The 13,119-nt window shown below is 42.6% G+C and overlaps 1 protein-coding gene and 1 pseudogene across 2 annotated transcripts in view; both read right to left on the bottom strand.

Moving 5' to 3' along the window:
- Positions 1–286: 286 nt before the first annotated feature.
- Positions 287–494, bottom strand: LOC114495930 (annotated as a pseudogene).
- A 7,022-nt stretch (positions 495–7,516) lies between these two features.
- The window catches only part of PAX3 (paired box 3), a 92,808-nt gene continuing 87,205 nt past the window's right edge, over positions 7,517–13,119 (bottom strand). For both annotated transcript variants that reach the window (XM_036022797.1, XM_028509710.2), the window contains exons 8-9: positions 9,545–9,791; positions 7,517–9,061 (exon numbers count right to left, since the gene is read on the bottom strand). In XM_036022797.1, coding sequence (XP_035878690.1) covers positions 9,027–9,061; positions 9,545–9,791 — 282 coding nt within the window. In that variant the 3' untranslated portion in view covers positions 7,517–9,026. The remainder of the gene's footprint in view (positions 9,062–9,544; positions 9,792–13,119) is intronic.

The raw sequence follows: 13,119 nt of genomic DNA, 5'->3' as shown, positions 1-13,119 counted from the left end.
CAAAAAAACCACCATCAAGCCCATCACCTGAGCAAGAATCCTGGAAATTACCCCAGATTCTTGTCTCCCCTTGCCCTCCTCAATCAATCAGTCCATAAGGCCTTACATTATCAGCAAACTGTGAAGACAAAAGCACACAAGAATAGAATTTAGTATTTAAATCAATCACACAAGTGAATATGCTGTGTTTAAGGTATAAAGAACTATCACATGGTGCATAATAACCCAGTGTAAATGGTAAAAAATATATTTGATTCTATTCAATAAACATGTCAAGCAGGTTGACAATGAATAAAATAAAGTTGGAAATATAAAAATAACCAATATACTGTCCTTATCTTCATAAATTTAAACTATGGAGGAGACAGAAAAGTTGCAAATAGTTATGAAATTGTTTACATGGGCAAGTCTGATGTTCCAGATCTCCCGGAACTATGTTAAACTGATAAGAACAGACACTACACTTGATCTTGGCCAAAAGGCTGAGAAGCGATTCCTCCTGGAACTGTAGTAAAACACTCTGTAACTATCAAAGAGCATCCTCACTCTTAGAATGCAAACACCCACACTACTTAACCCCAAGAAGTCCAACCTTCAACCAGACTCCTCTCACCTGAACAGCTCTGGGAATGCTTGGTAAATGACTACATCTTGCATATAAATCTCACTTAACCGTCTCAGCCAACCAGCTGGCTTTGGAGCGGCCGTACCTGACACATTTTAACCTCCCCGTGTCAGTCTTCCTCAGGCAGCGTCTGCCAGTGTTCCACCACTTCTCCCCAACTGGGGCTCGGACCCTTCCCTCCTTGCTTAGGGCAATAGCTAAGGCTGACTTTCTCTGAAAAGTCAGGAATAACAGAAAGAGACTGTGGAACAGAAAGCTTAAACCTCGTTACAATCTGTGGGCCCCTCGGACCCCTCTCAGACCCCTCTTCGCCCTTCCCCATCCTGCCCTCTGCAGGAGCTACTGCACAGACCCACCTGTTTGGCTCCTGTGCCTTCTGGCTTCTAACTGGGCTCAGCCCATAGGAGCCCCAGCAGGAGTTCGGAGAGTGTTCCCTTGCCTCACTCCTCTTGCAGCTGCCTCTGGATGTCTGTGTCCCTCCATCAGAGGTCACCGTCAGAGTCAAGTGCTCTCCAGGACTCGCCCACCCACCCCATAGCAGCCCTCCTTCTCTCCTGCTCGTATAATCCCTTGCGATTCCCCTACACCCCTCCAACTTTGTAAACACTCTTTCTTAAAAGACCTTCCCTAAATTTCCACATTCAAGAGTGACATCTGTTTCCTGTTGACTCTGACTGATGTAACCCATGATTGCCTGAGACCCAGACCCAAACACTCCCACCAGGCTCTTCCCCTGTGCTCCTGGGAACAGTTCACTTCCCCTAAGCAGGTCTCTACTCTTCCAAGCCCAGAAAGAAGGAACTGATTTCCTCCAGGTAAATATAATATGTAAACACAAAACACCTACGAAGAGAGCTTTTTACATTTGTCTGCAAAGCTGCTTCATTTCTCAACGTTCGTGCGTACATGTATATGTTCTTGACTCTCCCTCCTACAGCAGGATACTTGCTTTCCCTTTACATAACCAAGGACACACTAGAGTGTGTTTGGGGGGGATGGGGTAGAGTTTGCCCCTCAAAATAATTTAAACTTGGGGCTTAAAAACAAAAAATAAGAAAGACAGTTCTTCCTATTTTTGTCCATCCAGGCTAAGCAAAGCGATCATGGGGCCAGTAACGCATCTTTGGATAATTAGTAGGGATGGGTCATCCCAGTCAACCTGGAACAAAGGGCACCGCAGCATCCAGAGCTTCCCAATGATGGAAACACAGCTGGGCTACTAAGAACTGGCATGACACCCCTACCAGGCTTTTGAGGGGACAACTTGGAAAGATGACAATCGTGGAAGATACGTGTTCCTTCTCCCATGTGTTTCTTATTGGGCCCCTGAGGTGGAAAGTCTCTCAATCCATTTCTAGGGAATAAAGAAATGTCCCATTTTTCTTAACCTCAGACCTTCTGAACCCTATAAACTGGAGATCATCGGGGTGAGTGCCAAGAGACAACTTCTTCCCAGACAAAACTCCAGAGGCCAGGCAGCGGCACTGTCCCCTCTGTGAGCCCTCCTTCACACAGAGCCACAGAACTGCGACAGGTGTTGCCCCACCCTGGTGATTACCTAAGTTTCCACCCCATCCAACTTACAGGTGTGATTTTTCTACAACAGGCCATGCTACTAAGACAGGGAGTTAAAGCAGCTGTACCTAATACTTACAAACAAACACAGGGAGGCTGCCAAAATGAGGAGACAAAAAATATGGCCCAAATGAAAGAACAAAACAAAACTCCAGAAGAAGAACTAAACAAAATAGAGATAAGCGATCTATTAGATGCAGAGTTCAAATCACTGGTTATTAGGATGCTCAAGGAACTCATTGGGTACCTCGAGAGCATAAAAAAGACCCAGGAAGCAATGAAGTATACACTAAGTGAAATAAAGTTTACAGGGAACCAACAGTGGAGGAGATGAAGCCAAGAATCAAATCAATGATTTAGAACATAGGGAAGAAAAAAAGCATTCAATCAGAACAACAAAAAGAAAAAAGAATCTGAAAAAGTGAAAATAGGCAAAGGAACCTCTGGGACATCTTCAAACATACCAATATCCACATCATAGGGGTGCCAAAAGAGGAGAGAAAGAGCAAGAAATTGAAAACTTATTTGAAAAAAATGAAAAAAATCCCTAATTTGGTGAAAGAAATAGACACACAGTCCAGGAAGCACAGAGAGTCCCAAACAAGATGGACCCAAAGAGGACCACACCAAGACACATCATGATTAAAACGCCAAAAGTTGAAGATAAAGAGAGCATCTTAAAAGCAGCAAGAGAAAACCAGATAGTTACCTACAAAGGAGTTCCCATAAGACCATCAGCTAATTTCTCAAAAGAGACTTTGCAGGCTAGAAGGGGCTGGCAAGAAGTATTCAAAGTGATGAAAAGCAAGGACCTTCAACCTAGATTACTCTATCCAACAAAGCTATCATTTAAATGGAGGGGTAGATAAAGTGCTTCCCAAATAAGGTCAAGTTAAAGGAGTTCATCAGCACCAAGCCTTATTATATGAAATGTTAGAGACTTATTTCAGATAAAGAAGATCAAAACTATGAACAATAAAATGGCAATAAATTCACAACTATCAACAATTGAATCTAAAAAAACTAAGCAAACAAGCAGAACAAAAAAAAAACAAAAACAGAAATATGGAGATCATGTGGAGGAAGAGGAATGGGGAGAATAAGGGAAAAGGTGCAGGGATTAAGAAGTACAAATTGAGCCCTGGCTGGCGTAGCTCAGTAGATTTTGTGCAGGCTGTGAATTGAAGGGTCGTGGTTCTATCCCCAGTTGGGGCACATGCCTGAGTTCTGGGCCAGGTCCCCAGTGGGGGATTCTTGAGAGGCAGCCACACGCTGATATTTTTCTCCCTCTCTTTCTCCTTCCCTTTCCCTCTCTCTAGGGATAAATAAGTAAAATCTTTAAAAAAAAAAAAAAGGAAGTACAAATTGGTAGGTACAAAATAGACAGGGAGAGGTTAAGAAATGGAGAAGCCAAAGAACTTACACGTACGACCCACCAACATGAACTAAGGGGGGGATTGCTGAAGGAAATGGGGTACTCAGGTAGAGGGGGGCAAAGAGGGGGAAAATGGGACAATTGTAATAGTATAATCAACAAAATAGATTTAAAAATGAATAAAAGTGAAAAAGAAAGAAAAAAATGAATATTTTGGCCAACCCAATATTTACCCCTAGAAAGGGTTATTTTTTCTAAAAAGTGTTCCAATGTCCTCCTCTTCGGGGTTCCCACACTAACTTTTCCTTACATGTTACTTTGTGTTCCAACTCCTTGTTTACTGATCGAGCTCATTAAGGGCTGTGGTCTTTTGACAGCAGGAGGACCATGATAAATATCAAACACAGTAATGAATCAGGAAATAAAAACCACTGCCTATCTCCCTCACTCCGCAAGTAATGAAAAGGGCTGGCTGGGGGCCTCATTTTCAAGGCTCAGGAGCTGAATTCATGTTCGTCTCCAAGGATTGGGGGAGCCAGATGAGAGCCTGAGGACCAAGATGTCAACACGCTTTTTGGAGGAAGCCCCAGCACTAGGGATTTTGGCGGGGAATGGGGCTTTGTAGACCTCCTGCTAGGGACCCACTAGGACGTGTCAACCAAACACCAGTTCCACGGCTTACCTTCCCCCAACGTCACTGCTGCTTTTTATACCCCTCCCTCTAGGTCGAGAGCTGGCAGTAGGGTTTGGGGACACATGAGGCTGAAGTGTCTCCATTCTCCAAAGTGACTTCCCTCTCTCAGCTCTGCTCTGCTAAGTGACGCTAATCACGATTCCGAGTCCCAGAATGCTCATCAGTCAGTTTTCTGGTTGAGTGTGGCCAAGACTTCAATGCAGCCAAACACTTCTCCCCGAGTTCCTGCTTTGTCAGCCCTCCCTGACTCCACCTGCACGCATTCTGGCTCCAGCAGTCCAGGTGCGCCCAAGCATTAGTCTGCTTGTGGTTGTTGTCATCTTAACAATTCCTCAGAATCCCATGCAGCCGGGGGGAAACCAGAGCTCTAAGCAACAAACTGACTAGCTATTTCCCTTTTCTATTCTCATCTTCCCAATGATGAATCCAGAGAAATCAACTTTGTGTCATCTGCATCAGTCAGAAACACAGAAATAGGGCTTTTATGGAACGAGCAGGTATCGAGTACCCATCGTGGCTCAGGCATGATGGGGTACAATGGTCAGCAATACCTAGGAGTTCCATCTCTAGAAAAGATAGAACTAGCTTACATCACTGGTATTTGGCAAGAAGCCTGAGCCTAGCTCTGTTTCTCTCTTTTCATTCATTTATCACCTAACACTACAATTCCAGACCCATGAGCACACGTCTACCACTGAGAAGGGCTTTGTGGATCTCTTTGCATCAATACGGCCACTTGTCACTTATCCTGCTCCTCAACGTTTGACGCCAGCTCTCCTTATCTATACAAGATTAAACACTCAAAATTACTCTGAACGGTTGAGGCCCAAGTCTTTGTCCCCCAAACAGATTTTGTTCCTATAGAGATGTTGGTTCTGGTTCCATGTGGTAGTTACATAGTTTGATGTCCACACCGTGAGTATTAATCTGTCCCCTCCCCATTTAAGACTCTTCCTAAACTCCTAAGTCAATGACTTTGTCTATTCCATTGGTTCTATATGCTAGCACTAATAAGCTCCCTTCAAACACAGAATGTTCCCCAAACATGCAAATGTATGTGTAAATACACTTCAAAGTGGGCTAAAAGCCTAAAACAATGTGTTTCCATCACAGATGTGAAAAACGGTACCTATCACTGCCAAGGAATGACTCAGCAGCTGACATCAATACAGACATCATTTAATAATTTCAAGTTCGGTCTTCAGTTTTTAGTTTTAACTTTACAAATGAAATTGTGTAGCTAAGTGAACAAAGGGGAACCTCTCCAGACACAATCAGGTTGAAGCCCAGTTGAATGCCAAGGTCTCAAAGTCCTTAAGGCTGCTTGTCCCCCGGAATGAAGTGAGGACCCCAACTAGGATTAGGACTGGGGAGGTCAGATCCCCATTCCCTTGGAGATAGATTTGACACAAAAAAATAGGGAGCAAATGCTCTATGGGGACTTTCAACAAAAAAAATATGAGCCAAGCAACCCGTCTCCGAGGCATGCAGAAATAAAAGGACATGAAGAAGTATATCAAACAGAAATATGAGCCACGCACAGCAAGTTCTGAGATCAGGAGGGAAAGGAAAGTGATACGTAAGATCAGTTGCTGTTGTGTAATCCCACATCCTGGTAGCGTCTCTTGTGAATTGGGAGTGCGTTTTTTTAGTGCTTTTTTTCAACTTGAGTTTGGCTGTTTTCAACTTGAGTTTGGCACGGAGGATAGGTTGACACAGTGACGTGAGTGTTGCAGGCAGCATCTGAAAAGGCGATAGGAAACCAGGTTCTGCCACTAGCCTGCGTAGAAGCCAAAGCCAGTTTCTGCTGTGTCTGGCTGTGTGCGCCCCTGGTCAAGCTGATCAACGACTCTACACCTCAGTCCACTGTGATCTGTAAATTGGGGCTAAAAATGCCTGCCTCACGGGATTTTGTAAGGATTAAACGAGATAACAAACGTAACTAGGATTGCCTTCCTTTTCTCTTCTTATAATAGTTTCGGAAAAATGATTCTCAGAAAAGAAGCCAACATGGTTGAAAGGACAAGTGGGTAAGATAAAAAGACCAAAGGCATTTAAAGAATTTGGAAATTTTTACCTACTGCATTTCAAGGCCTTGGGGTTTTTAAGAGATGAACTCACATGCTTCAGGTCAGCGCTGACCGACAGAACTTTCTTCAATGACGGGAAATATCTTTCTTGCCCAGTGCTGTAGCTTTTGACCAGTACGCACTTAGGACATGGGTCGTGCTACTGAGGAACTCACTCGTTCATTTCATTTACTTTTAATTACTTTAAATAGCCACACATGGCCAGTTGCTACCAAATTGAACAAGGTTCCTTGATACCTTTCTGACTCTAAAGTTCCCCCACACCAGACTGGACTCGGGGAAGCAGAAGAATATGCGTTTAAGCGCATGGGCTCTGGAATCCGCCTGCCTGCATTCAAGTCCCAGCTCTGCCACTGGGTGATCTCGCGGAAGCTCCACATGGCTCAGTTGCCTCACCTATAAAAGAAGAATGCTAATGCCATCATCTGTTACCTGTTAGATGGCACGTTTAGGCTCTCGTTAAATAAATGTTCAAATAAGTGTTGAAAGGAGGGAGGAAGGGAGTGAGGGAAGGATAAAAAAATGAATGAAAGAGGCAGTAACGTTTTTCATGAAGAGTGAAGAAAGCATCTAAAGCAAAATAAACAAAATATGAGAGCTTTTGATAAAAAGTTCAGCGAACATGGCCATTGGAGATGAGGAAGAAGTTAGGTGCTCTGGGGGGTGGAGGGAGGACACCCTTCCAAGTTCAGTGATGGGAACGAGTTCTAAGAGAACCAAGGACAGAGGAATCTGACCTTAAGGATTTTTCTAGATTCTACCTCTACGAAAATACAAACTTCAATTCTTTTTTTTAAGATTTTTAAAAATATTTTATTTATTTATTTTTTAGAGAGGGAAGGGAGGGAGAGAGAGAGAGAGAGAAACATCAATATGCGGTTGCTGGGGATTGGGGCCTGCAACCCAGGCATGTGCCCTGACTGGGAATCGAACCTGCAACGCTTTGGTTTGCAGCCCACGCTCAAACTTCTATTCTTAACAGTGTGCCCAACCAAGGTTCTTTAAGAATATACTCCTCTAGGTTGTGTGACTTTATTTGTCCATGTTATAACCGAGTCTGAAAGGCACCATTAGAAGCGAAGTCCGTGTTTTGCTGGCTCCCCATTTCCAAGTTTTTATTAACATACTACATCCACCCATTCCCACAAAAAAGGCAGTGTGGGGACAAGTTTTCATAGCTGTTTATTCATTATAAATAGTAAATATTTACTGCACTTTTTACATGAAAGACATTTTTACAACACATTGTTGTTGGTGGAGGCCGCAACACAAAGATAGAACTTCTCTCCATCCATCACCCTCTAAGACCAATGTATGAACTAAACTCGGCACTACGTCTAGTCTCACTAACCCACTATGTCCTAGTTCTTAGCTCTAAAGGGAATGTATTTGTGCCTACCTCATTCATGGTTCCAAGAATAGAAAGAAATAAATAACGCTGCCTTCCCCCTTCTTGCTCCTCTTAACATCTCAAAAAAACAAATTTATTGACATTCTAAAATGTCACCACGCAAACGTATGTAAACCTCAGTCCTATAATCTTTTCATATTGGATATCACTGTATAATTTAAAAGCACACGAGAGCCACGTGGACATGTCTGTTCTCGCCCTGCCTTTCATAGAAAAGAGAATGTAAACGTAGTCATTTTAAAAGCATTATTCTCAAACACGTTCTCTAGTCAAAAGGATCAAGCCGGGTGTTGGTTGTCCAGCAAAGAGCAAACATCACTGCACTCGACCACAGTGACGCGTGAGCTGCGAAAAGAAAAGCACCTGCAAAAATATAGTTCTGATTCTGTGAATACGACCCTGGCCGTCGCCAAAGCTCCCGTGAGGTACAGAGTATTGCACACTGGTAAGCAGCTGTGGGGACGCACGTCACTGCTCCACCCGTCCTCCCCGCCCAGTCGGCTTCTACAGGAAAATGCGTGGGGAAACGCACACCCCTCCCCCACGATGGGAAAGAAAACACGCTTTCTTCCTGTCACCCCACGTCCTATGAGCAAGATGTATCCTTCCGGGACATGTAGTAACAACTGAAGTACAACTGAGGATGAGATAACAAATAATTTATTGGGGAGGTCCTTTACTACTAGTCTAACTTCCTAAAAATGGTGGCATTTATTTTTATATCCGTTTCCAGTGTGTAAAATGAAGGATTCCTCCATTCTTGCTTCATTAAGTGAGCAGTTTGAAAGTTGTACAAGTGTCAGCATTGGGTATCAATCACGTTATACTTTAGAGAATCTCTGACTATATTCTATAACATTCGGTTTGCCCAGACCAGTCCAGATAAATCTCACACACACATGTGCACGCACACCCATGCATGCACACCCATGCACACACACAAATGGAATGTTTTAGCTCCTTGATCATCAGCACTAAAGAATTGGGATATTTGATAAGTAGCCATGTTAAATCATTGCCTTAAAATGTTGCATTCATCTTTATTGTTCCGGGTCTTCCCTTTCTCCACTGCTTTTGTCCAGCGTGTTCAAAAGAATTTGAAACCAACTACTGGAGAAAGAAAATCAATCATTCTCCTTTTTCTCCTGTTAAGACTGCCCCCCAGAAGGGTAATATATTTTTCTGAGAAGATTCTTCATGTTTCAGCTGTGGAGACCGGAACCAGGGCCAGTTTCAGCTCCAAGTGGACAGTCCATTTACGCGATATCTGGCTTCAGATAATGAAAGGCACCTGTAAGAAAACACACACAGCTTTTTAGGTCGTGCTGGGACAATTCACAGCAAGGGGCAAAATTAGATACAGGCTGACAATGTCATATTTAATACCGTGGTATCAAAGGATCGAGACTAATATTTTTATTCCTGAGACAAGTTTGACACAACTCTGTGTCTTTCGGATTACACTCCACGTGATCCTTGAGCTGACCTCATTAAGAACATATGTTTCCAATGCCAGGGGTTATTTTATTCCGGCCAACCCTCGTGTTTCACCTAGTGGCAATCAGGTTTCACATCTCAGCAATTAATAACCGCAAGATGTTGTTGACATCGGTTAAGAAAATAATTGTACAAGCGAGTCCTTGCTGGAACAATCAGCTGGCTTTGCCACAGTGTTGATCCTGGGCTGTGAGGCTGAATCAGGCCGCCACCTCCCCTTGCTTGACATTTTTTACCCTCCCAGAAGCAAAGACACCCTAGAAAGTGCAAGACGTACTTTGTCCATACTGCCCATATTGGTAGCCTGCGACAGCATCCATACTGTAGCCGGTGGTGCTGTAGGTGGGTGGACAGTAGGACTGAGATGTTGGCAGACTGTCCAAGCTCTTCATGTGCTCTAGTCTCTGACTGCAGCTGGCCGACACCGTGGTGGTGGGCTCCAGGCCCCCGGTGAGAGGGGAGAGAGCGTAATCGGTCTGGGGCTGATGGGGTACCCCGCCATGGTTGGTCAGGAGTCCCATTACCTAAAATAAACAGGCAGGTTTAGGAAGGCATGAGAACTCGAGGGAGACCAGATCATAGGGTATCGCTGACAAAACGACTGGAAAAGTCCCATTTTCATTTCTCTGGAAATCCACGGTTAAAGGGCTGTCCAGAAGACAGCAACTTCAATTTAAAGTGGCAGGGATATTACATCATGCCCAACAATTACATCTGACTGCAGTTTCAGCAAAGGGAAAGGGGAGGGCATGTGAGGAGAAAGGGAAATGAAAAAGAAGGAAGGAAAAGGGAGAAAAGAGAGAGAGACTGATAAAATCGAACCAGGATTTCAAAGAAGGAGAAGGGAAGGAGGGACACAGGGACAGAGCTAAGGAGAAATTATATCTGCTCATATAGAACAATGTTGAACCATATATTACATCTACTTTGCATGTCATTTTAAACAGGCATTTGCTTATATGATTTTCAAGTTAAATGAATTCAAATCAAATTCTTTTTCTTTATTTTGAGATCTCTGTATCTTTTTTGAAAGTGTTCCCTCTCAAAGTTCCTCCCTATCTGGGGCACCCATCAGTAATTAGAAACAATTACTCCATCCCTGATGCTTTCTTGTACTTCTCTCACCCCTCCCACCGCGTAATCGTTACTTCAGTCACCTACATTGGATTGCAAGAGATTTGAGGAGACTAACCTACTCAGCTTTATGTGCTCAGTGCCTAACACAGTGCTCAGCACTTATTAGGGAATGAATAAATGAATGGATGCATGGATGAATGAATGAATGAATAAATGGTAAATGATTCTCCAAGTAACTGTTTCCATTGCTTATTCTTCCATTTCTTCTCTAAGCTAAAATTTCACATACAATAAGTGTTAAATGAACAGAAACGCCCAAAACGTAAACATGTTATAAAAAGTCCACTCTGTTTTGTCAATAACCCTAAAGAGCAAGCGAACTTAAAAAAAAAAAAAAAAAAAAAAAAAAAACTGTGATAACAGAACCACTTTCAGATTAGCACAGTGACATGCTTCACAAACTCAGGCTCGCTGACCCTTACAACACCTTGTTTCAGAAGTAAGTGGATAATTAATTTTGCAGCTGGAAACCTGTCACATGAGAGAGGAAGCGATTTTTCTCAAGTTCATACAATTCGGTGGCAGGGCTGATGGAGCAACTGCAGAAAAAATCAACTGCTGGGTAAAGAGCCCCGGGTGCTCACAAAACATCACCTGCTCACAGAGTGCGGAGAGGCAGGGGCCCACGCTGGTACAGCACTGCCGTAACAGCCCTGTTGTGTTTTATGACGTTGGAAGGCTACGAAGCTTCAAGTGTACACAGAAGAGCAGGAGGCGGGGGCAGCGATGCCCGGAGAGAGAGCCTCCAGCAAGACAAGAGGGAGAGGCTAGTCTCACATCCCAGAAAGCATCCGAAATTAGATTCCAGAAAACAATGAGGCCACAATCCCCTTCGGGAAGGGTTTGCATAATCCTCACAGCTAAACACAATCTTCTTGAAAGAAAGCTTTAAACTGATCCATCTTCAATTAGCCCCAAGAGATGAGGGAGACACAGAGAGACCCACCACCACCTTTTGTAGATTACCCCTGTCTCCACTTCTTTGTCGAGATGTCCAACTTTTTAAGGCCATTTCCAGATTGTCTTCAGCTGTGTGGTGAAATATCTTTTTAAAAAGCTCTAAAAGTTGCATATATTCTAAAAAAATCACCATATGCAACAGAGCATAGTTTTGTTTTCTTGGTGGTTTGGGGGAAATGAAAATCACAAACTAAAGTAAGAGTCAATAGGACTCCCAGCCCCAGGAGTGTGGAAAAGCCACAGAAGTTGGGGGTGTGGGGGGGACCCACTCCACAGTTTACAGCAAGTTACTTCATTCATTTTCTCATTTTAAAAAGGTGAACATAAGTTAGGAAGCACTGAAGTTATTTCCTGAATATTCTTCCAACTATGTGGGGTTTTTTTTTCTGCCTTTCCTTCAGTTGCATAGATGATTTTAGAGTGCATACTTGGAAAATGTATAGACTTCAATTTACATAATAACTTATTAAATATTTCATTTCAAGCCAAAATTACATGTCTATTAGAAGGAAAGAATCTTCTAAATAAAGGCTGTTTGGTGCAAAATTCACTCTTAATTAAGTCAGAGGTACCTCTCTGTGTACTAGCATAATGGGCAAAAATGGATAGGGAAAGTCAAAATACCAAAAAAAGTGATTTCTTAATGAAAAGGAGAGAATGATACAGGGTACAAATATTTTACTGTAAATAAGCTGTGCTCATTTTTTAAGAAACACATAGAAAAGGCAATTCTGTAAGTGTATGAATCCAGAGAAGAAAATTATCCAGTGGTACTAGGTAAAAAGGAAGATATTTTACATTAATAGCATCCTTCATGAAGACAGATACTTGAAACTCAATTAATGGTATGTCACTTTAAGGAAGAAATGGAATACTCTACATATAATTATAGTTGGAGAGTAAGAGCAGAATTTTATTCAAAACATGCACACTCTCCCATGAGCTCTATGTACATTTTTTGTGATAAAGATTTTTTTCATCCTCTGCCATACATTTCTTGTTTGCATAACTTTGAAGGCAGCAGTAACTTTTACCATGGGGGAAAACCATGCAGATTCTAAAAGAGAAGAAATGAGTCCTGCCTATCAGCAAAATTCTGCTTCTGACACTCATGGGGCAACTTTCTGCAGTTGCTGAATTAGAAAAAAGGTAGGACAGGATTTAAATCTAACACCTTGAAATGTAACTATTGGTGGGTGAAGATCTCAGGCAGAGCTATATGCTAGGGCAATAGAGAGACCGTTCCTCAAAGATTCCAGGGTACAGTGTCATTAAGACAGTGGGAGCGTGAGCCAATCAGAAAGGACGGCTGCTGGGTGAATGAAACAGAAGAGATGCTTATTGGGTCTTCCTATCGGTATTGCCACTTGTCACACACGGGAAGTGGCTATGACAAGTGGCTCCTGCATTAGCAAGAGCTCTTAGCTCAGCAGCCCAACACTTGCAGTGGCTAACGTGAAGAAATTAAGAGGACAGAGACCAATTACCTTTGGTCCCTTTGATTTCCCTGATAGAGCCCAAGAAATAAGACATTCTCCTACAAACTCATATTTCCATTGGGATTGTCACAAATCATAATTGTGATTTGTTTCCCAAGCATTGTAGGAGGATGAGGAAAGGCATGCTAGAATTTTCCTACATTTGGTTGCAAAATGAAATTAATAATTATAACTAATGGGATTTATTTCAATATTTCACATTGATAAGACTTGAGAAATGTACATTTTAATAACTTATCATTTAAAACGTAAAAAC

The sequence above is a fragment of the Phyllostomus discolor genome, chromosome 4 (genome assembly GCF_004126475.2).
Source record: "Phyllostomus discolor isolate MPI-MPIP mPhyDis1 chromosome 4, mPhyDis1.pri.v3, whole genome shotgun sequence".
NCBI classification, from domain to species: Eukaryota; Metazoa; Chordata; class Mammalia; order Chiroptera; family Phyllostomidae; genus Phyllostomus; species Phyllostomus discolor.
Note: the sequence above shows the minus strand (reverse complement) of the source record. Positions and strands in the feature narration are given on the sequence as shown.